The sequence below is a fragment of the Hyperolius riggenbachi genome, chromosome 7 (assembly GCF_040937935.1).
Source record: "Hyperolius riggenbachi isolate aHypRig1 chromosome 7, aHypRig1.pri, whole genome shotgun sequence".
Lineage (NCBI taxonomy): Eukaryota > Metazoa > Chordata > Amphibia > Anura > Hyperoliidae > Hyperolius > Hyperolius riggenbachi.
In genome coordinates, this window is record NC_090652.1 from 163,324,806 (window position 1) to 163,350,052 (window position 25,247).

At 44.9% G+C, this 25,247-nt stretch overlaps 1 protein-coding gene across 2 annotated transcripts in view; it reads left to right on the forward strand.

The window, feature by feature from the left end:
* FBXL18 (F-box and leucine rich repeat protein 18) overlaps positions 1-17,192 on the forward strand; it is an 83,136-nt gene extending 65,944 nt beyond the window's left edge. For both annotated transcript variants that reach the window (XM_068246892.1, XM_068246891.1), the window contains exon 5: positions 16,730-17,192. In XM_068246892.1, the coding sequence (XP_068102993.1) occupies positions 16,730-16,886 (157 nt within the window). In that variant the 3' untranslated portion in view covers positions 16,887-17,192. The remainder of the gene's footprint in view (positions 1-16,729) is intronic.
* Positions 17,193-25,247: the final 8,055 nt, after the last annotated feature.

The following is a 25,247-nucleotide window of genomic DNA, read 5'->3' on the forward strand; positions in this document are numbered from 1 at the left end:
TCTTTGCTGCATCGGGAAAAAGAATAGTCATAGTGTCATTCTGGCTCTTTTTTACTTTGGAATTTACAGCAAAGAACCACTTTAGGATACTGTGGATGATTTGGAAAGATGCTAGGCATGAAATAAACCCCCTTATGCTGGGCATAGACGGTACGTTTATGCGGCGGTATCGAGCCAGTGGCTCGATGCCGGCGCGTCACCGCTGCCGTGCGCGCGGAGGATCGATTCCCGCTCGTCCCCGCGGGCACTTCCTTATCAGCGCTTCATTTTTTCGAGTCGGGAATCGATCCATGCTGTGATCGGACACGTTGGAAATTATCAATCGAGCCATCAGGGGCTCGATTGATAAGACAAAAACGTACAGTCTATGCCCAGCATTAAATATCACACTGCTGAGAAAAAGTCTCCCAGGCAATGCCAAAGACTAGCAGTCTGTTCTAAAAGGGGATAATAATAGATAATAGCCAAGCATGTACTTTATTTTTCCCAAAAAGGAAATGACACATCTTTTTAATAATTAGTCAATTGGCCACATTAAAAGAAAGACATTTGCAGACTTTTTGTGCCACAACTATACCGTAAGGATCACTGGTTGTGAAAAGTTAGGGATAGATCAATTTAATTTACCATTGCCTTGGTTCTTCTAGGTATTGTCATTGAGATGAAATAATTCTAATGCAAATGTCTATGCTACTTTTATGCCAAATTATGCAGCTTGAACATGGGCTGGTCGAATGCTGCTGTAATATTTGATGGGTTCATTTATAAACTGTATAAATTGGCATAAAATTAGCACAAAATTCAAAACTATTTCTATTTTATTGACCATCCCTGGTTCTATCTAGAAGCCAAGATCCATTATATATTTTCTCACACAAGGATATAAAGTAATTGAAACCCAAAACAGATACTCAAACACTGAAGTTTGGTTCATGGATTATGCTGTGCTTTTTCTGTGGGAGTCCCTCACCTCTTTTTAGGATCAGAACAAAAAAACTGGTGGTTCTTGTTTTCCAAATTTTAATTTTGTACTGTATTTTTTTTTTTTACATCAATATTATCTTAAACAACAAATATTTACTGTTTTTTTTTTTTTTTTTTTATGAAAACAATATATTAGATTGCTATACAGGTATCTGAAGACTCATACACACGCCCAACAAAAGTCTTTTAAATGCACGACTATCAAACAACTTGAAGAAGTTGGACAACTTTTGTCAAGTAAAAGACGTGCAAAAGACAAGGCATTATCACTGATAAGAGGCGACCAACGACTGATAAGACGCAGCTCAAGTCAATTCAACTGTTGGATTGACTTGAGCTGCGTCTTATCAGTTTTTGGTCGACCCTTATCTGTTATAACACCTTGTCTTTTGTACGTCTTTTACATGACAAAAGTTGTCCAACTTCTTCAAGTTGTTTGATCGTGCATTAAAAAAAGACTTTTGTTGAACATGTGTATGAGCCTTTAAGTAGTATGTGCTGCATCCTGTGCAGCGCTATCACCTCAGCATGGTTGCCTGTGTTACTGATAGTGCTATCTAAGTTTTGATAAAAACTACTTTACTCCCTACCCACACCTAATCCATCTTTCAGTGTTTAATAAGGTTCTGTAAATTAAACTGACTTGGAAGGGTAATACCTGATTTGGCTATTTACTTCATGTTTAGATACCCTGCAGCCATTAAGTCTGACAACAAACATAGAAGGTACACATGCTAGGTAGAGCTTGCAAATTCATTACTCAAATCAAACATTATGTTCCACACAAGTGCAACTAAAATATACAGAAGTGCAGTTCTCTCCCTCTCCCCAAGGACAAAGGTTTGGTGAGGAAGCCCACTGAATTGTGTGTAGTTACTTGATCATGTACTGGGTCCTTTTCAGCAGTTTGACTCACTCCCCCCATGAAACCTCACATGACAAGCATTGGAGCGCGGGTGCAGATGAAATGTGTGAATCTGCAGAAGCCCCAGTGTAAGATCAGGAAAGCATGCACAATCTGCTTTCCTGCTCAAATTTTGAATTGGTGCCCTTTAGAGATGGTCTATGAGATACAAATAATTCTGGTTTGCATACAAAATTAATGCAAGTTGTATGAAGCTTAGAACTAAGCCAGACAACATCATCAGGAAGTGCATTTGATTTGTCCAGTTCCAAGTTGCATACAGTTTACATAAAATTATTTGAATCTCATTGATCATATCTAGAGCCCAGGGCAGCAGCAAGAAGGCAATGGGCAGTGGGGTGGAGGGGATGGATGGGCCCAGCCTGATTCGGCTTTCTTCAGCACCAGCTCCCTTGAGGCATATGCCCAATATTGGTAGATCCACCCATGGCCAAAAATCTGGATAGTTTCAAATTTCATTTAAGTGATATAGAAAGGAGCCTATACCAGCCTGCACTTGGTATGCATTGGCAGCCCGTGTGACTATATTCTGAGCCTGATTCCATTAGCTTTTAGTAGGATAGGACTGAACCACATCTGTATTTTGGGTGCTAAAAAGTGTATTCAAATTGAGTTGCTCACTTCCAGAAATCAGATCCAACAAGATCATATGGTACCGCTGGTGCTGGTACCGTAAAACGCCGCCTCCTGACGAATCACTACACATACCCGCCACCCTTGCCGGTCACGACGCTGTCCCATCACCGCAGGCTCCTCTCTATACTGTCTCTATGACAGCAGAGCGCTGTCAGCTGGTTAGGAGCCGATTTCATTGGCTCCTGACGCTGTCTATCACAGTGATCACACGGTCAGGAGCCAATGAAAAGCAGCTCCTGACCTGCTTACAGAGCCCTGCCGCCTTATAGATGGCAGAGCGAGCGAATTGCGGCGGCTGCAGAGAGGCGAGATCGGCGGTACCACAGAGTGCTGATGCAGTAGAATCTACGTCCTGTCAGAGCCGCAGCACCACTTGCTGGAAATAGATTCGTACTACTTCGGTCCGGAAACAGTTAAGATGCCACCAGGCGAAAAAAAAAATTGATTTATTTTATGAGTGGCATTTTATTCTTATTTATTAGTTCCAAAATATTCCACAGCACTGTACGATAAATTAGTAAGCAAATTACGGTATCAAAACAAACATAAAGACAAAGAAAGGGAAAACCATTCTGTTCCGCCAGGCTTAGGTACACACTATGAGATTTTCCGGCAGATTTACTGTCAGATTGATTATTTCCAACATGACGATCTGATTATTATTATTTATTTATTTATAAAGCGCCAACTTATTCAGTGGCGCTGTACCATGTAAGAAAACAAACAAGGGATACATAATGATACAGACAATGATATACATCAAATATGAACACTGATACAAAATACAGCACTGCTGATTACAATTGCAAATTTAACATGATGACTCAAATGTATAAATGTCTAACAGAGTGCAAGCAATTAAATTAATAACATTCCATGACACAAAAGGGTGAGAGCCCTGCCCTTGCCAGGTTACAATCTAAAGAAATGGGGTGGAAACAAGAGGTGGGGATGTATACAGTATATGTACAGGCAGTGCGTAATTAGGTTATTTAGTGGGTGCTTGGCCTAAGCTAGAGAATATGCTTGTCGGAAAAGGTGGGTTTTGAGGGAGCGTTTAAAGATTTCAAAGGTGGGAGAGTGGCGGATGTGCTGTGGAAGGGAATTCCAGAGGAGGGGTGAGGCACGTGAGAAGTCTTGTACATGTGAATGTGAGGAGGTAATTGTAGAAGAAGCTTGTGTGCAGATCTGAGATTGCGGTTGGGTTGGTATCTGGAGACTAGTGAGGAGATGTACAGGGGAGAGAGATTGTGGAGAGCTTTGTAGGTTAGGGTTAAGAGTTTGAACTGAATCCTCTCGTTAATTGGTAGCCAGTGAAGAGCTTGACAGAGATGAGCAGCAGAGGAAGAGCGAGAGGAAAGTTGACAAAGTCGAGCAGCAGAGTTCAGTACAGAATTAAGTGGTGCTAGTCGGTTAGTTGGAAGTCCACCAAACAATATATTGCAATAGTCCAATCGAGATATAATAAGAGCATGTACTAACATTTTGGTTGTGTCATGGGAGAGAAAAGGTCGGATACGTGCTATGTTTTTGAGTTGGAGATGGCAGGAGCTGGTTAGGGAGTTAATGTGAGGAATAAATGAGAGAGAAGAATCAAATATTATCCCTAAGCACCGTGCTTTGGGAACTGAAGTTATAGACATGTTGTTAACATTTATTGTAATATAAGGCAAAGAGGTGGACAGGGATGGTGGAAAGACTATTAGTTCAGTTTTATTGATATTAAGTTTTAAGAAGCGAGAGGACATGAAAGAGGAAATAGCGGACAGGCAGTCGGGAACCCATGTGAGGAGGGAGTTTAAGGTCTGGGGCCGAGAGGTACAGTTATGTATCATCTGCATATAGGTGGTATTGAAAACCAAATTAGTTGATTAAGTTACCAAGGCCGTGCATGTAGATGGAGAAGAGGAGGGGACCGAGGACAGAGCCTTGAAGTACCCGTACCGACAGAGGATGTGAGGAGGAGGCCTGATCTGAATAAGAAACAGTGAAAGACCTTCCAGAGAGGTAGGAAGATATCCAGGAGAGAGCGAGGTCCTTTATTCCTATAGATGAAAGGATCTGTAGAAGTAGAGTGTGGTCGACAGTGTCGAATGCTGATGACAGATCTAGAAGGATGAGTATGGAATAATAGCCTTTGGATTTAGCTGTGAGGAGATCATTAGCTACTTTGGTGAGGGCTGTTTCTGTGGAGTGGTTTGGCCGGAAGCCAGACTGGAACTGATCAAGCAAGGAATTTTCAGATAAATACTGACTTAGTTCTGCATGAATGTGGCGTTCAAGTAATTTAGATGCAAATGGGAGAAGTGACACTGGGCGGTAGTTAGCAAGTTTGGTGGGGTCTAGAGATGGTTTTTTAAGTAGTGGTGTTACAACAGCTTTCTTGTGTGAGGATGGAAAAATTCCAGTGGAGAAGGATAGGTTAAACAGTGATGTTATGGCAGGGATGAGGGATGTGGCTAGATGTGGAATGAGATGTGATGGGATTTGGAGACAAGAGAAGTGAGTGAATGTTCGGAGAGTGGAGAGAAACTGGAAAGAGAGCAGTCAACAAGAGGAGTGGAGATGGAGTTTGATGTCTGCATGGAAAACACACTACGGATTTCCAATAGAAGTGAATAGAAAACGCTCAGAAATCGATCGGAAAACAACTGGAAATTAGATTGGACATGTTGGAAATAATTGATCTGACAGAAAATCTGCCCAAAAAAAAACTCATGGTGTGTACCTAGCATTACATTTTTTCACAAAAATCTGTCATTTACCAGACTACTCTGTTTGCAATACTCTGAGCTGCCACTGGAGGTAGTCTTCAAAACATTTTAAAGTGGATCCGAGATGAACTTTTACTCATTGCATAATTGTGTTCCTTTCCTATTGTTCATAGGGCATTCCTCAAGCCAAATACTTTTTTGTTTTTGTTTTAATACTCTAATTCCCTATAAACTAAACAAGCCCCGCCAACAGTTTTCAGAGAGCCTTTGCAGTAGCAAGGGCTCATGGGAGCTCAGTCTGGGCAGGAGGAGGGGGAGATATTACTAGCCAGAGATTTTAGAGGCAGAGAGGTGGAGGGGGAATTAGGTTTTTGTCACAGTCTGAGTGCTGATGGTGCAGATAAGCTTGGCTGTGTGTAATGTTTACAAACAACATGGCTGCTGTTATTGTATCACAGGAAGAAATAATCATATTCTATTAAAGCTATATGCAGACAGATTTGCTGTTTAAACCATCTAAACCATACATAAGATATATAGACAAGTTACTTGTTATAGTTAGTTTTTCATCTCGGATCCGCTTTAAAGTCAATGAAAGATACTGTGGCTCTGTAAAATGTGTTGGCTATGGGCTCACTATACAACAGCAGTTCTGGACACGCAGCCTTGCTTTTAGGGGCATAAAGAGATGATTTAAATATTCTGGATCGATGAATCATGGGAAACCACAGTTGCTCACTTAAAGCTGAATTATTGCAAATACCTTCTGTTTTAATAAGACAGGATTGCATTTGAAAGATACTGTGTTAGTGTAATAAAACTCTTCTATGTACCAACTAGAGCTTTTCCCTCAGCACTACCACACATACAAATGCTATGCTTTTGGCCAGCCTTTCTCAACCTTTTTTGACCCGAGGAACCCTTCGGAAAATTTTCAAATCTCGGGGAACCCCTGATGCGCGCGTGCATATATATATATATATATATATATATATATATTATATTATAAATTTACCCTATATTAAAATTTAACCCATTTCCCCTCTATAGTATGGCACCTGTGCCCTCTTTATTTAGCGTTTCCTGCTATGTCCCCCTTAACAGGTATGGCCCATTTTGTCCCACTTGTTAGAAATTATGGCTCCCATGTGCCCTTATTAACAAGTGTGGCTACTATGTCCCACTTTTCTGTGGCTGCTTTGTCCCCCCTTTCTGTGGCTGCTTTGTCTGTTTGTGTGCTGCTTTGTCCCCCCCTTTCTGTGGCTGCTTTGTCCCCCCCTTTCTGTGGCTGCTTTGTCTGTGTGCTGCTGTCCCCCCTTTCTGTGGCTGCTTTATGCGTTTGTTCACTGCTGTCTCCCCTTTCAATGGCTGCTTTGCCTGTTTGTGTGCTGCTTTCTGCCCCCTTTCTCTGGCTGCTTTGCCCCCTGTTTCTGTGGATGCTTTGTCCCCCCTTTCTGTGGCTACTTTGTCTGTGTGCTGCTGTCCCCCCTTTATGTGGCTGCTTTATGCGTTTGTTCGCTGCTGTCTCCCCTTTCTATGGCTGCTTTGCCCGTTTGTGTGCTGCTTTCCCCCCTCTCTGTGGCTGCTTTGTCCCCAGTTTCTGTGGCTGCTTTGCCCGTTTGTGTGCTGCTTTCTGCCCCCTTTCTCTGGCTGCTATCATTGGTGTCAGGGAGTGCAGGGAAAAAAAAACTCATACTTACCATCTGACGTCCTTTCCTCCTTCCTTGAAGCTGGGATCCTGTTACAACTCCCGCGCGTGCCGGCACTATAGAGCTGGCTTCGGGTGATGCGGCTGCTTTATAGATCCATCCGCCGCATCACTCGCAGCAGCGTGAAGGAATCCTTCTGCTCTGCTGCTGCAAACCTATGGAGAAGGGGGACTATAATGTCCCGCGGAAGTGTCAAATTGACACAGAACCCCTGGAGGGTTCTCGCGGAACCCCAGGGTTCCACAGAACCCCGGTTGAGAATGGCTGCTTTAGGCTTTTTGCCCAAATTCCACATATTAAACCAGCTATTGAAACTAGATTGAAGCTAGAAGACAAGAAGAGTTCTGAGAGTAAACTTCTAAAGGTGTGTAAACACCTTTTATTTACTGTATGTCAGGGCTGGGCGGCACAAACGCATGTCAGATGTGTAGTGGATGACGCACTTTGTCACTATGCGGAGGGACGATAGGGTGGCGCTTGCCTGCTCTCACACGGCGGTTGGGGAGCAGTGTGGACAAAAGAATTGGCTGTTGATGGGGGTGAGTTGATCTGCCAGGGGGATCACTTGTGGATTGGGGGTTGGCGGCTGCTGTACACATGCCTTTAGTCCGGTGTGTGTACGAGCCTTAGCCATCCAGCAAGTGCAGGAAATGTTTATACATTAACACAAAACAACTATCAATCAAATTGGCCACAGCATTCGAAGCAGGTAATTTGGAGTGAAGCACCCACACTTTGGAACTCCTTTCCACCAAGGCTGTGGAGTTGGTACAGGAATTATCTGACTCCTCAATTTATGATTTTACCAACTCCCCTAACTTGCCTAGAACTATCTTGATTGAACTTTGGAATCAAAATACTGTCTTGTGGTTTCATCACATATATAGATCCTCCTATACAGAAACCTAACCTTCCCAGCCTGTCATTGCCAACATGAATTCCCTGGCACGTCGTCTGTATAATAAGATTTACTGGATCGCCCTATCAGCTGGGTTCCAGCATGTAGCCCTGCCCACTTGCAGAAAAAAAGTCTAAAAAAACTCTAACTTTTCTATATCTCATATTGAAAAGGCCATGGACATTTTCTGCATGGGAACAGAGCTATGCACCAGAACCGCTGATTCGGGGTTCCAGTGACTTATTATTCAGACAATGGGTGCAGTGATGTGCAGGAACTTTGCACAAAAATTAGGGGACTCTTCCTCTACTACACGTTCATCACATTCGATCTGAACCAGGTTTATGGGTGATAGACAACGCCTCTATGTTCAATGTGCACAAGATTGTCGGAGGATTCACAACAGCCCTGCAGGGAATGTGTATCTAGAGCAGGGCTTTTCAATCTTTTCACTAATTGTACCACTTTTATCACCTGAAAATGTTCAAGTACCACCCGTGCACCTGCGCAGTAGAGTGGACCCGATGGGGCTCGTCTGTTTCTACCGAAATCCGTGCGGAGAGCCACTACTGCTCATGCAGGCATGCTGACAAGGAGATCTTCAGGGGGTCCTATCACTGGATCCCCTCTACTGAGGAGGAATGGGGTAGCCTTTTTAGCATTGAGACATTCCCCCTGAGGTCCCCGCTGTGCTGCCCTGCAGAACAGTTCAGACCTCAGATCAGCGGTAACCTGACCACAGTGAAGAGACAGCCAGGCGAAGGTGCACAGTGGCAGCATGTATACTTCAAATAAAGGAAGTGAGCAGTGATGTCCCTGTCACTGTGCACCGTTTGCCTGGCTGTCTCTTCACCACTGATCTGAGGTCTAAAATATACCGCAGGACAGCACAGCGAGGAGTGAGCGAAGGGGAGCTGAACTTTGTGGATGCAAGATGGGACCAGGACAAGTGGCAGGCAAACCTGGTGTGTACCACCTGGCCAATAGCAAAGTACCACTGGTGGTACGCGTACCACAGGTTGAAAAGCCCTGATCTAGAGCATAGGTGTCGAACATCCGGCCTTCCTTGCCATTTTATGTGGACTTCCAGAGCTTCAAATGTGCATCATTGTAAGCAGTAAAACAGCACACTGCCCTCCCAACCAAAGGAGCACATCGGTCTCTGGTTGAAACAATCAGTTTGAGGTGGGGTGCAGCAACAACCCATCGGACACCTTCAGCAAAATTACTATCCAAAACTCCTTGTGTTGCTATCATTTTGCTTTGGGCCACATTTCATCTTGAAGATTCTCTGCTGAAGCTGCGCTAGGGCAGGTAAATATTAATCTGCTCCACTGCTCTACCCTGCAGAAGGGGAGGAGATGGCCCCTTATGTTTGCTATAGTTATACCACTTAGACTATTCAATAAATGTTACATTTTAGCAAATTTGGCCGATGACCTAGACTAGGTTTTAGAATTTGGTCCCTTACGTAACTGAGCTTGACACCCCTGATCTAGAGTATAGTACCACTGCATAACTTAACTTTGTAGTCATCAATCCCAAATTTAATAACATATCAAATTAATTGATTTCATGAGCAAAGGGAGTTTTAAAAGAAAAAAAAACATTTTTTATTTTAATACAGTTTGAATTTGTTCAGAGTTGGTGCATTTTTTTTTCAACTGCGACTCCGGGTACCCAAAAATCGCTCCGACTCCAACTCCTTGACTCTGACCTTTGCTACAAGCTAAGTAGTGTGCTGTTTTATGTAAAAGTCGATGTGGTCAACACATAGATCCCACTCAAATCGTTATCTGATCAGAGAGGGATCTATCTGATCGAATCGACACATACTGCACACAGATTTTCAATAGATTTCAGCAAGAAATCTATAGAAAATCTGTGCACACTGTCTGTTGGATCTCCCCACCGATGTCCCCCCAGGCTGTGCAGAGTTTAGGCAGCAGAGCTTACACTCACCTGTCCACCAGCACGTTTCTTCTCTCCACTGCTGGGGCTCCTCCTCTCTTTTCACCTCGGCCCATGTGTCCTGTGACTAAACGCTAGAAGCCAAACATTAGAGCCACCATGGCATGTACATTACGTGACCAGTGGCCTCTTGATTTTGTCACAAGACACAGCAAACCCCATGAGACAAGAGACCGGGAGAAAGTAGGTGGCAAACAGGTGAGAGTAGGCATCGCTGCTGTATCGGTCATCATGAAATCAAACGCCGAATGTGATGTGCTGCTTAATCGCAGCCAATTGAACAATATCTTCCGTCCGATGCAGTTGACCGAACCGATAATTTTTGCCCAAAAATCAATCGTAAATCATTTGCAGCACTGATTTCTAGCAGGTTCGATCAAATGATTAAATTGAGCAGATATCGATGGAAAATATATGGAGAGAGAGAACAATATTATAATATAAGATTATAGATTTTCTCCCTAGAGACTCTTGAATGGTCAACTGTGTCAAGGAAAATTAAGTGTGTGTATGTAGCTTTAGGGGAAGGATTTTTACTTGTGTGGAATACAGGTAGTTAAGATCAGCTGCAAGTTTAAAGTTATAAAGGGTTAGTGAAAAGGAAGGCATTAGAGCACACCTGAAGTAAGAGGAATACGGAGAATTACATGTTTATTTCCTTTTAAACAATACAAATTGCCTTGCTGTCCTGCTGATCCTCTGCCTCTAATATTTTTTAGCCATAGACCCTGAACAAGCATGCAGATCAGGTGCACTGGCTGAAGTCTAACTAATCAGCTTCATGCTTGTTTCAGTTGTGTGATTCAGACACCACTGCAGCCAAAGATATCAGCTGGACTGCCAGGAAATTGGTTTTGTTTAAGGCCCCAATTACCAATATCTATAACAGTGGTCCTCAAACTAAGGCCCGCTGGCCGAATGGGGCCCCTTGAGGCTTTTTTATCGGCCCCCCCCCACTCACAGAACATATTATTTATAGATCTGGTCCACTACATCTCTAAATATCATTGGCCCGTATATAGAATGGCAGTGCTGGTTCCATCCATCCACAGGGAAGCCAGCGAGCAATCTTTCGCTGGCTTCCAATCCAATTCCACATTTGCCCCGTGAATGAATGGCTGCTGCTGGGAGTTCTCCTCTGTGTGTGCGCATGCGTACGTGTGTGTAGGGGTGGATCATTTGCAGTTAATGCGATTATTGGGGAAAGGGGGTAGTTTTGGGGGGAGGGGGGCTTTTAAAATATGTATTTTGAACATTGATTGCTTTGTGTGTGCCGGGACTGTTTTTCAGGCTGCTGAGAAAAGTGGTTAACAGGTGGAGAGGATAACTTTTTGGTAGCATAGTATCTGCACATGCTGTGTTGGGGGACATAATATCTGCACATGCTGTGTTGGGGGACATAATATCTGTACTTGCTGTGTTGGGGGACATAATATCTGTACTTGCTGTGTTAGGGGGTATAATATATGCACATGCTGTGTTGGGGGGATACTATCTGCACATGCTGTGTTGTGGGTCATACTGTCTGCACATGCTGTTTTGGGGGCATAGTATCTGCTTTGGTTAAATGGGAGACTGCACGTGTTAACAGGTAATAGTTTACCTAACCCTGCCTAGGTTCAGTGTAATGTTTTCTACAACATTTTATGTATACTCTGGCCCCCCAGCCGTCTGAAGTAGGATGACCCGGCCCTTGACCGAAAAAGTTTGGGGACCCCTGATCTATACCTTCAGCACCCTCCAATAAAATCTGCAGTGATCTCTGAAAGCAAAGTAACTCCTAGAAAGATAGCTACTTCATATTCTCTCCTGCTCATAATCTATATCGCAAAAGTCCCAGTCTTCCCAAAGTGTCCCTTCTATTTTAACAGGGGCGCCTGAGGGCACAGGCAGTACAAGCATTTGCCTGAGGCGCTATGGCTGTCATAAGGCGCCGCCTGCCATTACAGTAACATTACATTTCTTTTTATTAAATCAGAACGGAGCTGGCAGCTGCGCTTGCAGGCTCCTGTTTCCTAACTGCAGGCCAGCCCCCCAGCTAAGGAGCAAGCATGCTGTGTCCCACCTCTAGCCAGCCCTTCCTAAGCAGCCACAGTACATACAATGTACTGCACGCAGCTCTGTAACTCCGCCCCCAGCAGACGTTTGGGTCCTCTCCCCAGGCTGGAGTGACAACTGCCTAAAATATTCCTGTGCCGCTGCTGGCCAAGACAGGATACATGTGCTTATTAATGTCTGCCCCCGCCCCCTTACCTCCGTGCAGCACTGCCTAAGTCCCCCCATCATAGCATCATTAATTCTAACAAGCAGAGATGATCGAATCACCCGCGAGGCTCCGCCCCAAATATTAGCCCCGCCTCCAATTGATGGAAAAGGTCCCAGGCTCTGGTCCAGGCTCCACCCGAAATGGATTAAGCCCCGCCCCATCGGACTATAGAAGGAAGCAGAGCTGGAGATTAAAGGTGAGTTATGGTAGCTCCTCCTGTATGTATTCTTGTCATCCCCTGCACCTTTCCAGCCCACTAACCTATGACTTTACCTCCCTGCCCCCTTACCAGCCCACTAGCCTCTGTCTCTACCTACCTTGCCCCCCCCCTCCCCCACCCTGCCCACTCATCAGCCTCTGTATCCAACCCACTGCCCTCTCACTAGCCCACTTGCCTCTGTCTCCACCCCCTGCCCCCTCACCAGCCCACTAACTTCTGTCTATACCCCCCACTGCTGCTTTACCAGCTCACTAGCCTCTGTTTCTATCCCCTGCCCCTTCACCAGCCTCTGTCTCTACCCCCCTGCCCCTCACCAGCCTTCTAGCCTCTGTCTCTACCCTACTGCACCCTCACCAGCCCACCAGCTTCTGTCTACCCCCTTACCAGTCCATTAGCCTCTGTCTCTACCCCCCTGCACACTTGCCAGCTCACTAGCCTCTGTCTGTATCCACCTGCTCCCTCAACAACCCACTAGCCTCTGTATCTATGCCCTGTACACCCTTACCAGCAAAACCAGCCTCTGTCTCTACCGCCTGCACCCACATCAGCCCACTAGCCTCTGACTCTACCCACTATGCCACCTTACCAGCCCACCCAGCCTTTGTCTCTATCCAGGGACGGATCTAGGGGCGGGGCAAGCAGGTATCTTGCCCCAGGCGCAGTTTGTTGAATTCTTAAAAAGGCGGCAAAATGAATGGCAGTTTAGGCGCCAAAACCTGACCTTAAGGCACCAAAACCTGACCTTGCCCCAGGCGCAACTTGGTCTTGATGCGTCCCTGTCTCTATCCCTGCCCCTTTACCAACCCACTATCCTCTGTCTATACCTTCCTGTGGCATTACAATCCCATTAGCCTCTGTCTCTACCCCCCTGCACACTAATCAGCTCATTAGCCTCTCTTTGTACCCTCCCCTGCACCCTCACCAACCAACTAGCCTCTGTCTGTACCCCCTTGCACCCTTTTCAGCCCACCCAGCCTCTGTCTGTATCTCCCTGAACCCTCACAAGCCCAGTAGCCTCTGTCTGTGCCCCCCCCCCCCCCTGCACCTTCAACCAACCCACTAACCTCTGTCTGTAGCCCTAAGCTCAGCACCCTCAACTAGCCCACTATCCCCTGCAGGCCTCTAGCAGGCCCCTGTCTCTACCAGCCCACACTCTAGCCTGCAGACGATCGTAACGCTCCTTGCCCTGTCAGCATCATAGGATATCTTCCCACTTCAGCTCACTGCCTGCTCCGTCACAGAGTGGCCTCCTTCACCTCAGCTTGGAGTATCAGGAGGCTGGAGGAGGGATCGCAGCAGCGGGACAGGTAAATAATGTTCCGCTATGCTGACTCTGTACGCAATGCTGCTATCTGAGGCCTGGTGTTTGAGGTGGTCTATGTAATATTAATATTTGAAAGGCCCTACTTAATAGTATTCCTCCTTTTAATAGCAGTATTAGGTGGTCCCCTCTCCCTCAGATAGCAGTGTTAAATAGCTTTAAATATCACTATATGATGGGCCCTACCTAATACTGCACTGATATTTGAGGGGGGCCTGGGCTACCAAGTTCTGCTATCAAAGAGGGGCTACATAATACAGCTATATGAGGAACCCTAATCCTGCTATCTGAGTGGGGGTTACCTAATACTGCTATTTGAATGACGGCTACAATTTTTTTTTTAATGCAGGGGACACCTGACTACTTAACTCTCGTATGTGGGGCGTGACTTTTTATTATTGTATATGGAGGCACATGGTAGTAATGGTAATGTAGATGCCTTTTTCAGGCCATATTATTAATTTCTAATGGATTTTTTGAGCTTCTGTACTTCTTCTTGGATGTTTGTGTTCAGTTGTGTATGTGGGGGGTGCTGAACTGTGTCGCAAATGAGTTGGAAAGAGGTGGTGGGGAGGGGACCAGGTCCAAATTTCGCATCGGGCCCAGAGGTCTGTAGCTACGCCACTGGTGACTGCTATCTACTGCAGTGGGGAGAGTGGCATTTGCTGTGGATGAGAGTGTTTCCATGGTGTGCCACTTTACAAAACCGGCAGTCTGCCCTGGTGCTGGAATCCCTTTCCATGGTTGTACTGCTTGTGTACAGTGAGTGTGTGTTAAAGATTTGCTGCTTTTCATATGTTGAGTTAACATTTGCTCCATGTTTTACGTGGGGTAATGACTGCTGCATTTATTATTTGATGGTCTTTGTGGCTGCATTTGATATTTTGGAGTTATTGCAGCAGCATTTGGCATTTGGGGGCTCATCGTTAGTAAATACCGTGCTAATACAGGAACCAAAAGAAAAGTGTGGGTTTCTTTCTAGGAGGGGGAAAACGTTGTCTAATTACTTTAAGGGACACTTGGCCTAAATAACTGTCATAGGAGCAAATTCAGGCCCACACCCTGTCATGACCACATGTCACTTTTTTTTGGTGGGAGGCGCTACAGGTTTTCTTGCCTGGAGTGACAAAAGGGCTAGAAGCACCCCTGTATTCTAAACTAGAGAGGTTAAACATTCAACTGTTCTAACACTCCTGATTCTATGGACCACCTCCTCTATAGCTGGTAAAGTGTTATGCTTCCACTATGATGCAACTGCAGTAAGAATGTGCTGAGAATTGTTTTGGAGCCCTCCTCAAGGTTCCCCTCTAGGTGAACCCATGGATCTAGTGGGATATTCAAGAGATCTTTAAAGGTCCGGTCTTTAGCCCAATCTACACGATACGATTCTTTATACGATTCAATTACGATTCGATTACGATTCTATTTACGGTCCGATTAAATCCGTCATGTCCGATCAGGATTCGATTAGATTCAATTCGATTTGCCATTGTTTTGCAATGGCAAATCGAATTGAATCGAATCGAATCCTGATCGGACATGTTGGATTTAATCAGATCGTAAATAGAATCGTAATCGAATCGTATAAAGAATCGTATCGTGTAGATTGGGCTTTTGACTTTACCCAAAAGACATGATCCACTGGGCAGAATCAAATAATGTAATCAAGGGTACCTCTGTGACCACAGTCCCTCCAACAATTGTCCACGGGAAATTGTACTCACCTTATCAGGTGTTTTATACCATTAAAATAGAATGTTGTAAATATTCTCCTTTGTGGTGTTGCATAAAGAGGTCTTCCTTGCATTGCGTCAGATGTCTTCCCACTCACATAGGCCCTGTATCCTGAGAGAGATTCAAAAGCTGTCATTGGGAGAGGCATCTGTTAAGTTGAATACTCGCCTTGCGACGAAGGAAGGTGGATCCAGCGACATCTGATGACAGGCGCACGGCGGGTGTGAACGACACTTCAAGCGATTGCGGTACTTTGCGTTGGGGATCTTAAAAATCCTATCTGCATTGAAGGTTGTTATCCCCGCATGATGCTGAACGATGTTGGCGTAATTGTGCGCATGCACTCACATTGCGGAAACGACTGCTCATCACTCAAATTGCCAGTCCCCGGGAAAATCACGAGATGGGTACGGGCCTTTACCCAACCTGGAGTTAAGTAAACGAGAGTAGTGGATCACGGAGTGGCGTATATAAGTCTGCCTGAAACTCAGGACTAAAGAGGAGGCGTCAGTACCTATTCAGTAAGGAGTTCAAGGCAAGACTCCCTAACACTGCAGGGTGGCCTCTTGAGTGTGTCCTAGCGGCTGCAACTCTTGAGTGCTTTGAGTCAGACAGGAGAAAAGCGCTATACAAATGTTCGGATTATTATTATGCTTAGTGAGCGAGTTTTTTTTATGTATGTACACTCCTTGCATGCCAGAGGTTCCATGTAAATATTATGGAGCGACGGTGGACCTGCATCAGGATGGTTGTGTGAACTAATAGACCAGGTAATGATCCAGCAGAGATAGAGGCCTCCTCCAGTTCCACCCATTTACATCTTGCTGTTAAAAGATGTTTTAATGGTAAGGTGAGACAACATCTCCTGTGAGAAAACTCAGACGAAAACTTAATTTTGCATTTTCTTTACTTCCATAGATATTAACCCCCCTGGCGGTATGATTATTTCCAGGTTTTGTGGTGTTTTCTGAACATTTCAGACTCTAAAACCAGGAAAAATCATGCTGCCAGAAAGACAGCAGCAACCCCTGCATTTACTCACCTCCCTGGGCTCCAGCTCTGCAATTTTCCCTCCGTCCTCTGGGTGGCGCTGTAACTCTGTAGTGAGATCACTGATGGCAATCTCATCAGAGTGACTCAAAGCCTCCATGGAGGAAGTAGAATGGCTGCCTGCGTCTGGATCCCCCGGGAGGTAAGTAAAACTGCCCGCTGCGCTCCATTGCTCTTCATTGAGCTCCCGGCAGCTATCCCGAGCTTAGCTCGGGGTTACTGCCAGGGACGTTAAAATGTTTCTGCTTTCATGTCTATATTGGAGTTTGCTTTTCATAACTCTCTTGTGTTTCATTTTCAGGTTCTCTTCAGAACGACCAGCACTGAATGTTGTCATTTTTCCCCTTTTGCATGAAAATTTGGCAGACGTAATACGGGATGTACCCATGATACATTTGGATGAAATAACCTTATTTAAAAGTAGAGTAGCAGAGGAGCCACCAGATTTGTGGCACTAATGCTCGAAGACCATCTAGAACTCTTGACGCATGGACAAACAGAATCTTTGCACATTACAATACAGAACAGTACTAGATCTGTGAAGTACAGGATCGCTGACATTTTTGATAGGCAGTCGTGAAGAACTTTTTCTTTTCTGGGGTCAGTGTTTTGTTTTTTTTCTCAGATGTGTTTTTTAATCCTTTAAAACATTATGGACCGCTGAATCATTGCATAACTTGTGGATCTGTTCTTTATGTATTGTTTTTGTGTTTCAACATATACGCTAAAAGAAATCAGAATGCATCTTGTTCAAATCATTAAGTAAAGACTTTTGCTAAAATTCGGAGAGTAGTTTGTTAATGAACACAGGAATTAGTAACTTCCATCTTATACCAATCTGCATACATGAAAACTAGTATTAAGAGCAGAAACAAAAAACTTTTGACTTAAAAGAGATATCCAACCAACTATATAAAAAAAAAAAAAAGATCCACTTACCTGGGGCTTCCTCCAGCCTGTGGAAGCCGTCCTGTGCCCTCGCCGCAGCTCAGGTGGCTCCCGGTCTTCTCCGCTGGCGCAGCCGACCTCGCCAGGTTGGGTTCCGGGTCGGCTTCTTCTGTGCTCCACTACGCGGGTCACGTCTCTCCGACGTCATCGGGACGGTACTGCACAGGCTGCATTTCAGGCCTAGTATGTTTAGCATGCTTGGGCCTTGGCTATCATGTTAATATGCTGGCTATAATACTTTGTCACTGACCCAGAACAAGTATGTTTTTAAAATAAACCTGATCCCAGGGCAAAGCTACTTAAAGGACCCATCGGCGTGACGCAGTCAGCAAGTGGTTAAGAAGGCCTTTAGTACCACACCAAGAGAACGCTGCTGCGTCTTCAAAGCCCGGTGGGAACGGGATTATTAGTCAATGGAAGCAAAGGTAAGAAAGGGGATTGGAGGTTGGCTGAGTAGCGAACAGAATCCCAGATCTGGAGGCAGTGAGTTATGGGAGGACTGAGCGAGGGTGGTCTCATTTTTGGAGGAAGCCATAGGAGAGTGCTGGGAAGCAGGGGGGACATTGGACAAATTTAGGAAAGGGGACAGGTGTATGGTTCAAAAAAAGTTATGTATTGAAAATTTTAATTGATGGAAAAAGGCTACAAGCCTAATTATGGGAAACATATATAAACCCAGCAGAGAAATCAACTCAAAACTACATATAGAAAATGAAATGTAGCTTAATATATAGTGAGCGATAAGGTTTTGGTACAATAGTAATAATAATAAAAAGCAATATTGGTTTGTGCTGTCCTTCCTCACACACCAACACTGTCAAGTGACAATTAAATGGCTATGTTGGAGAAGACGTAGGTCGCTATTAATCCTCAGATAGTTTGGTCACGTTTTATTTATAATGGGAAAGTGTCAGGCAGTTGTGGCAAAATCTACTAGAACTGATAGCTAATGATTTATATGGGCTTACTGCCCTCTATCGGAAAGGGAATGGAATAGCACCACTAAGTTTGTGTAGTTATCTAATTGCTTGCGACCCTGAGTAATGCTGGGCATACACGGTAGGATCCTTCCTCATCAATTGAGCCGCTGATGGCTCGATTGATAATTTTCGACAGGTCCGATGACCCGCCGGATCGATTCCCCACTCGATCCCCGCGGACAATAGCGGGGAATCGAGCAGAAGATAAGGAGCGCCCGCGGGGACGAGCGGGAATTGATCCAGCCGCCAGCGGGGATGAGCGGGGACGTGGCGGGAGTCGATCCGGCGGCTAATTGAGCCGCCGGGTCGACTTGTGTATGCCCAGCATAACTAACAGACTAAATTATTTACAGCGATCTCCAGGCAAGACTCCGGAGATTGAGTTGACAGCTTGGTGTATGTAGAAGAGGCACAAGTGAAGTTTTCCAACATGGTCTAGTAGCATCCACAGTTTTCAAAATTAAATTTATATATTCAATATACATTTAGCATTTGTGTAAGAGGAGCCAAGTGGAAGGAGTAAGGAGAGGTGGGGAGGGGAGGGGGAGGAGTAGTGGGGGGGGGGGGTACAAGGGGGGAGGGAGGAGTTTAGGGGTGGATATCCATAATAGAAGAGGAATGAATTACATCAGATGGGAAACAATACTATAAAGTCATTTTGCTACATATTCTTATATAAGATCAAATAGGCTGTCATATAAGAAGACCATATAAAAAGATCCCTACTGTTATGCCAGATAAAAAACCATAAGAAGACTTTTATTTATACTTAGTTCAAGAGGGCTAGGTAGCAGGGGTTCGCTTGCTGGTTGTGCCTGTATAAGTAAAATAGTTTTGCGTTAGGATGCTCAGTGGTAGCGAAGGTGGTAACTGAGCATTCAACCAGTGTTCAAACAGAGTGTTAAAGGATTAGAGACATGCAGCCAGCAAGTGAACATGACACCAAATTTCATATATTTAAAGCAGTCAAGGAGAGAGAGTGAAGGAAAAGAGGTTGAAAGTGACGGAAGGACCGTTAAGTTAGCCTTTGGGGTATGAGCAATAAGGAAGGAAATTGAGGGGAGAGAAGGCGGGAAGAAAAACAAAAGAAAGGAGAGAAGTATACGGAGTACACTTTACAAGATACTTCAGTGTAAAATGGTACAAAAGCACACTTAAACTTAAGGTGTCAATTAAACTCAGTGTTTCAGTTGATTTAGGTAGTAACGAGTCTTTCATAAGCCGCACAGTGCATAATGACAGCTCGAAAGGAAGCACGCAGGATTCGCACTGTAAGACCAAATAGCCCAGAGCTGAGTTGGAGGCCATCTTCAACGTAAGGGCGGATCAGATTATAATGAGGCCAAACAGTAGCAGTGTTCCAAAGTCTATCTCTTAAGGAACAATATGGTTGGGCAAAGCCACATAGAAATAGCACAGGATCCAAATAAAAAAAACAAAACAGATACAGATACAGGACGAAGAGTATCCATAGATGCTTTCAATGCATAGTGTGAGCGGTAAATTGAACCTAGGGTAGGAGAAACCTGTGGCAGGTAGATGAAAGAATAATGGTTATAATCCTCATGTTGGGGAGACATCACAGATAGCTGGTGCAGATTGAGTAGATTTCCAGGTAGAAGGGACTTTCTGCTACGTGGTGTCCTGCAGGGTCGGGGATCACTGCGATAAGGCGCTATTTGAAGGCTTACTGTTATCTGAAGGTAGGAGCAGATGCAAGTGCTCAAACAACTCTTGTGCTTCGTCAGGAGAGGTTGTGTCTTCCCGGACATCAAAAAGATAAAATGGGAATTCCCTCTTGTATTTTATGTTTTTACCTCGTAATGCAGTTGTATAAGGTTTCATGTTTCTCCTCTTCTGTATTGTGAGTGACAGGAGCAAGATCTGCAAAGACTTGGTAAGGGTGGTCTTGAAAGCGGCTCTTTCTCCCTTACAGCTTGTAGAGTTGCTTCTTTAGTGCGGTAGAATGTAAATGTAATAATGATGTTGAGGGGGGAACCATCTGCTCTCTTTGGGCCCAGGGCACGGTGGATTCTATCGAACTCCAGGCGATCGATGGGGATGCCTGGAATAAGCTCCTGGAACATTGCTGTGCCAGTGGAGGTCAGGTCCAAAATGGATTCTGGTAGCCCGATTTCCTGGCTCTAGTGCGGGGTCGGGATGCCACCGTCGCATCTGATTGTGAGGAGGAGGCAGAGGACACCATACTTAACATGCCTCAGTGGTGCCTAGATGGAGAAGCCTGGGAATGAGGTGATGCCTCTCTGGATTCCTTTGAGGATCGGCGCATCTGGGCACTGGTGTTGTTGTAGAAAGGGCGGAAAGGTAGCAAAAAATCGCTGGGTAAGCTGGGGCAATTGGATTTAGCAGTTGGCGACGCTGAGCGGGTCTAGAAAGCGGCCATCTCTCTAGCGCGCCAGCCACGCCCCCTGCTTTTAAATTTATTATTTTTTGGAGTGCCCCAACCTTACTGCTCTAGGGGATTTACTAGGATATTTCCCTATATATCCAGGAGTATTTTTTTATTTGATTTGAACAACACCCATCTATCTATTTATCTATCTAGCTGTGACAGATCTTCTCCACACGTCCTGTACTATCTTTTCATGGCTTGCTACTCTGTTTTGTGAATATATTTCTTAATTACATATTTCATCAATTTATCATGCTCACTTCACTAAATTGATGCTCCTAGTTGTTTCTGTAGGGGGCATTTATCAAGAGTGTCTGAGACAAAATATTGATAGGATTTTAGAAATCCATACAGAACTGTCTTAGACATCTTTAAAGGGGTTCTGTGGAGATTATAAAAACAAAAAAACGGACACTTACCTGGGGCTTCTATCGGCCCCCTGCAGCTATCATGTCCCGCACCGTCCTCCTATGATCCTCCGTTCCCCGCCGCCAGTCTGATCTAATTATTCATCTAACTAGACAAATAATGCTCACTCTTTCATCTCTGAGAGCTTACTGTGCATGCGCAGTACAATGTTTTCTCGTACTGTGCCTGTGCAGTAAGCTCCCGGAGACGCAGGCTGGAGCGAGGCCGCGTGCGGCCGCACAGCCGCAGTCTAGTTAGATGAATAATTAGACCGGGACCGGCGGCGGGGAATGGATAATCGTAGGAGGATGGCGCAGGACATGACCGCTACAGGGGGCTGATAGAAGCCCCAGGTGAGTGTCAGTTTTTTTTTTTTTAACCCTCCACAGAACCCCTTTAAAGGGAACCAGAGGCCCCAGGAAAAAGATTCTATACATACCTGGGGCTTCCTCCAGCCCCATACGCACGGATTGCACCCACGCCGCCGACCTTTTCTGCCTGGATCCGCCGGTACCAGGTCCCGTCATGGCCGCCAGTCGTCCGGCAGACGCGGCCAATTGTCCGCATCACACGGGGCTCCCTCCATATACGTACGCGTGAGGCTGCTTACTGCGCAGCCGCATGCGTACTGGTATGGAGGGAGCCCCTGTGATGCGGACAATTGGCCGCGTCCGCCAGAAGTGACGGGACCCGGTACCGCCGATCTAGGAAGCGGAGGATGGCGGCGTGGGAGCGATCCAGGCTTATGGGGCTGGAAGAAGCCCCAGGTATGTATAAAAGCTTGTTCTTTTTTTTTTTAGCACCATTCCTCTCTGGTTCCCTTTTAAGAAATCACTAAATAGTGCAGTTTCCTTCTTAAACTGTTTGGAATAGGAGTTAGGAAGGTCTCTCAGACAGTGCAGTGAGTGGGGAAAGTTGCTGTTGCTGAGGTAACCAGTACATCTGCTGTATTGCATAAATGCCCAGCACTGGAAGGGTTAGGGCTAGTTCAGAAGGTGGTCTGCCCGGCTTCCCGCGGTGTCGCATTTGGGCTTTCGGTGGCTTTCCGTTGAGGTTGGTGTTTTCATCCCCTCAGGGGGAAGCTAGTCGAGGTGGTTAACCAACCCTGGAAGCTACATGTAGCATCCAGTGTTGCCTCAAACACCGGGGAATATTGGGATCGGAACGCCGCATTCGCACAAACGCTGGTAATAGCCCGGTACAAAAGCTCCCATTCACTTAAATGGGAGCATTTAACGTTGAGTCCCGAACACCAGTAGTAATCTTGAGGCAGACGTCTGTGTGAACCAGCCCTTAAGCACAGAACAGCTTCAGAGGACACCTGGCAGCAGGGAGGGAGGGGGAGGGGATGGGGATGGAGCACTGCACAAATTATGCCTAGTATGCAATGTACAAGCTGTGTAGAAGTGCTAGTAATCACTTCTTAATCTGTGGCAGTTTAGTGATGCATTTGCACTTTTCTTTACTGTAGTGCTGTTCTAGAAATTCATACTAAATTGCCGCTATTAACTAGGAATTAAGAATTTTCTTATCATGCAGAACAGTTCCTCCTGCTGGTTAGAACTGTTTAAAGCGGTATTGTCACCATAAAAATCAAATTTCAACAGCAACTGGTCTGAGTGTATTAAGTGATAAAGATGCTAATCCTGCATTCAAAACTTGCAAAACTTTTTCTGCTGTTATGGTTTGGAGTTATCACATACTTTAGGAGCATTGGCCCTAGTGCCAAACAGTGCCAAAGAGTTGAATATTGGGAGTTCTTTTTATCTATAATACATTCCTCCTCTTCCATGTATTTCCCTGCTTAGCTGCTTATCAGAAACATGTGAGTAAAAAGCCAAACGCTCTGAAACCCCACAGAGAAACTGTCCACCGGTGCAGGATCAGGTCTGCCACGCCATGAGTAACATCAGATGAGGAAGGATCCGCAGACTCAGTAGGACAGTAAAAGCTGGTGTACTTTATTGGACAAACCACGTAAAATGACACAAAAACAGCCACAGGAAGGACTAACGCGTATCGGGCTCAAAGTTCGCCCTTAATCATAGTCGTAATGTTCCTGAAAAGAGGTGAGAACTTTATAGCCGAGAGGGAGGGAGGGAGAAAACTCCACGCCCATCCCACCAGCAAAGAACAAATCCCTCTTAAAGATACAGATACATCTCATAATAAACATAGTTAAACAACAATATGTATACAAAAGATGTAGCAAAATATTCTAAAATCACCTATTCATAGAAGAATGTACAAAAATATACAGATAGAAAAAGGAGGAGAAAATAGATATTGCCTGGCAAAAAGCAAAAAAGTAATCCAATTTAGAAATTGTATATAATAATAATAATCCGAACATTTGTATAGCGCTTTTCTCCTGTCGGACTCAAAGCGCTCAAGAGCTGCATCCACTGGGACGCGCTCAGGAGGCCACCCTGCAGTGTTAGGGAGTCTTGCCTTGAACTCCTTACTGAATAGGTACTTGACCTAGCCAGGATTCGAACCCTGGTCTCCCATGTCAGAGGCGGAACCCTTAACCAGTACACTATCCAGCCACTGTATATGAGGTTTATGCCCCAACGGGTATTTAAACCCGCCGGGAAACGAGTACCCATATGATGGATCCAAAAGGCCTCTCATTTAAAAAGGAGTCTCTGGAGATCTCCACTCCTAGATGGACAGACCACTCTTTCCACTCCTTGGTATTTAAAAGAGGGCATATTCCCATTGTGACAGTTCTCAAAATGTTTGGATACTGCGGACTTTTGAAAAGTGTTCCAGTTAGCCCCACAGTAGTGTTCACCTATTCTTGCCCGAAGATTACGGGTGGTGCACCCCACATACTGAATGTGACAACTGGTACAAGAGATCACATACCGTAGATTGTATATTTGGTGTCACAATTGATATACTGTACAATGGGAAAAGACCTATTAGCTGAATAGGAAAAAATAAAAGTACCTTTTTGATGACATCTACAATAATGACAAGTAGAAAAACCACAGGGGTAAGAGCCTGCTGTGTTAAGCCAAGTTGGGGTGCGTCTGGAGGCGGCGGATACAAAGCGGCGAGGAGACAGTCTGGACCCCAAAGTGGGTGCCTTACGGGCCGAAAAAGGCAACCTTTGTCTAGGACCAACTTAAGCTTAGGGTCTGAATGTAAAACCGGAAGATACTTTTTAATTGTATTAACAATATTTGAATATTCCAAACTGTATTCTGTTACAAAAGCAACAGCTCCTGTCCCCGTTTGATTATGCCGACTCCTCCCACCCATAAGAAGCTTATCAGAAACACCCTCTGATTACTTGTGTTTACAAGCAAGGCTTAAGTGACTCAGTGATTTGATGTGTAAATAAAAAAAAAGACAGTGCAGTTGTTAGTATACACCTCAGTGTGAGTGTCTAAAAAACGCGTTGCCACATTACGCACACATAGATATGTGGCAACGCGTATTTTTGTATGCGTTGCGGCCTGCAATAGCGCTAATTAGTCGGGAATGCGGAAAAAGCTACACGTGGCGAGTCCTGACGGGCCTGTCGGCAAAAACGATACTAGCTGGCAGCGGGGGACCAGAGGATTAGTGAGTGGCTGCGAGGGCACAGGACTGCTGCAGGGGGCTGGTAGAAGCCTCAGGTGAGTAAAACTCATTTTTTTCTGGCTTAAGGTTCACTTTAAAGGATGGAGAGGGACCTTCGAGGCGAACCCCATCTGATTCTCTTAAGATCCAAGAGAAAAGAAAATCAGGATTCAGGAGGCTTCTCTCTATTTTTACCCATAATCTATTATCTTCCGGTAATCTCCATTCCAATATTCTTATTAAATGTATGTTAATATAGTATTTATAGATGTCTGGAGCAGCCAGACCTCCCAGATCTTTACCCCTAGAAATAGTACTGTATGCTATCATGCGTCATGATCTTGCCCAGATAAAGCTCTGAAATAAACTGTTCTAATCCATAAACCATTTCTTAGAGAAGGACAAAGGCAGGCATTGAAGTAAAAACAACAATTTTGGCAGGATCTTCATTTTTAATATAGCTATTCTCCCTAAGATACTAAAACAAGGTAGATCCC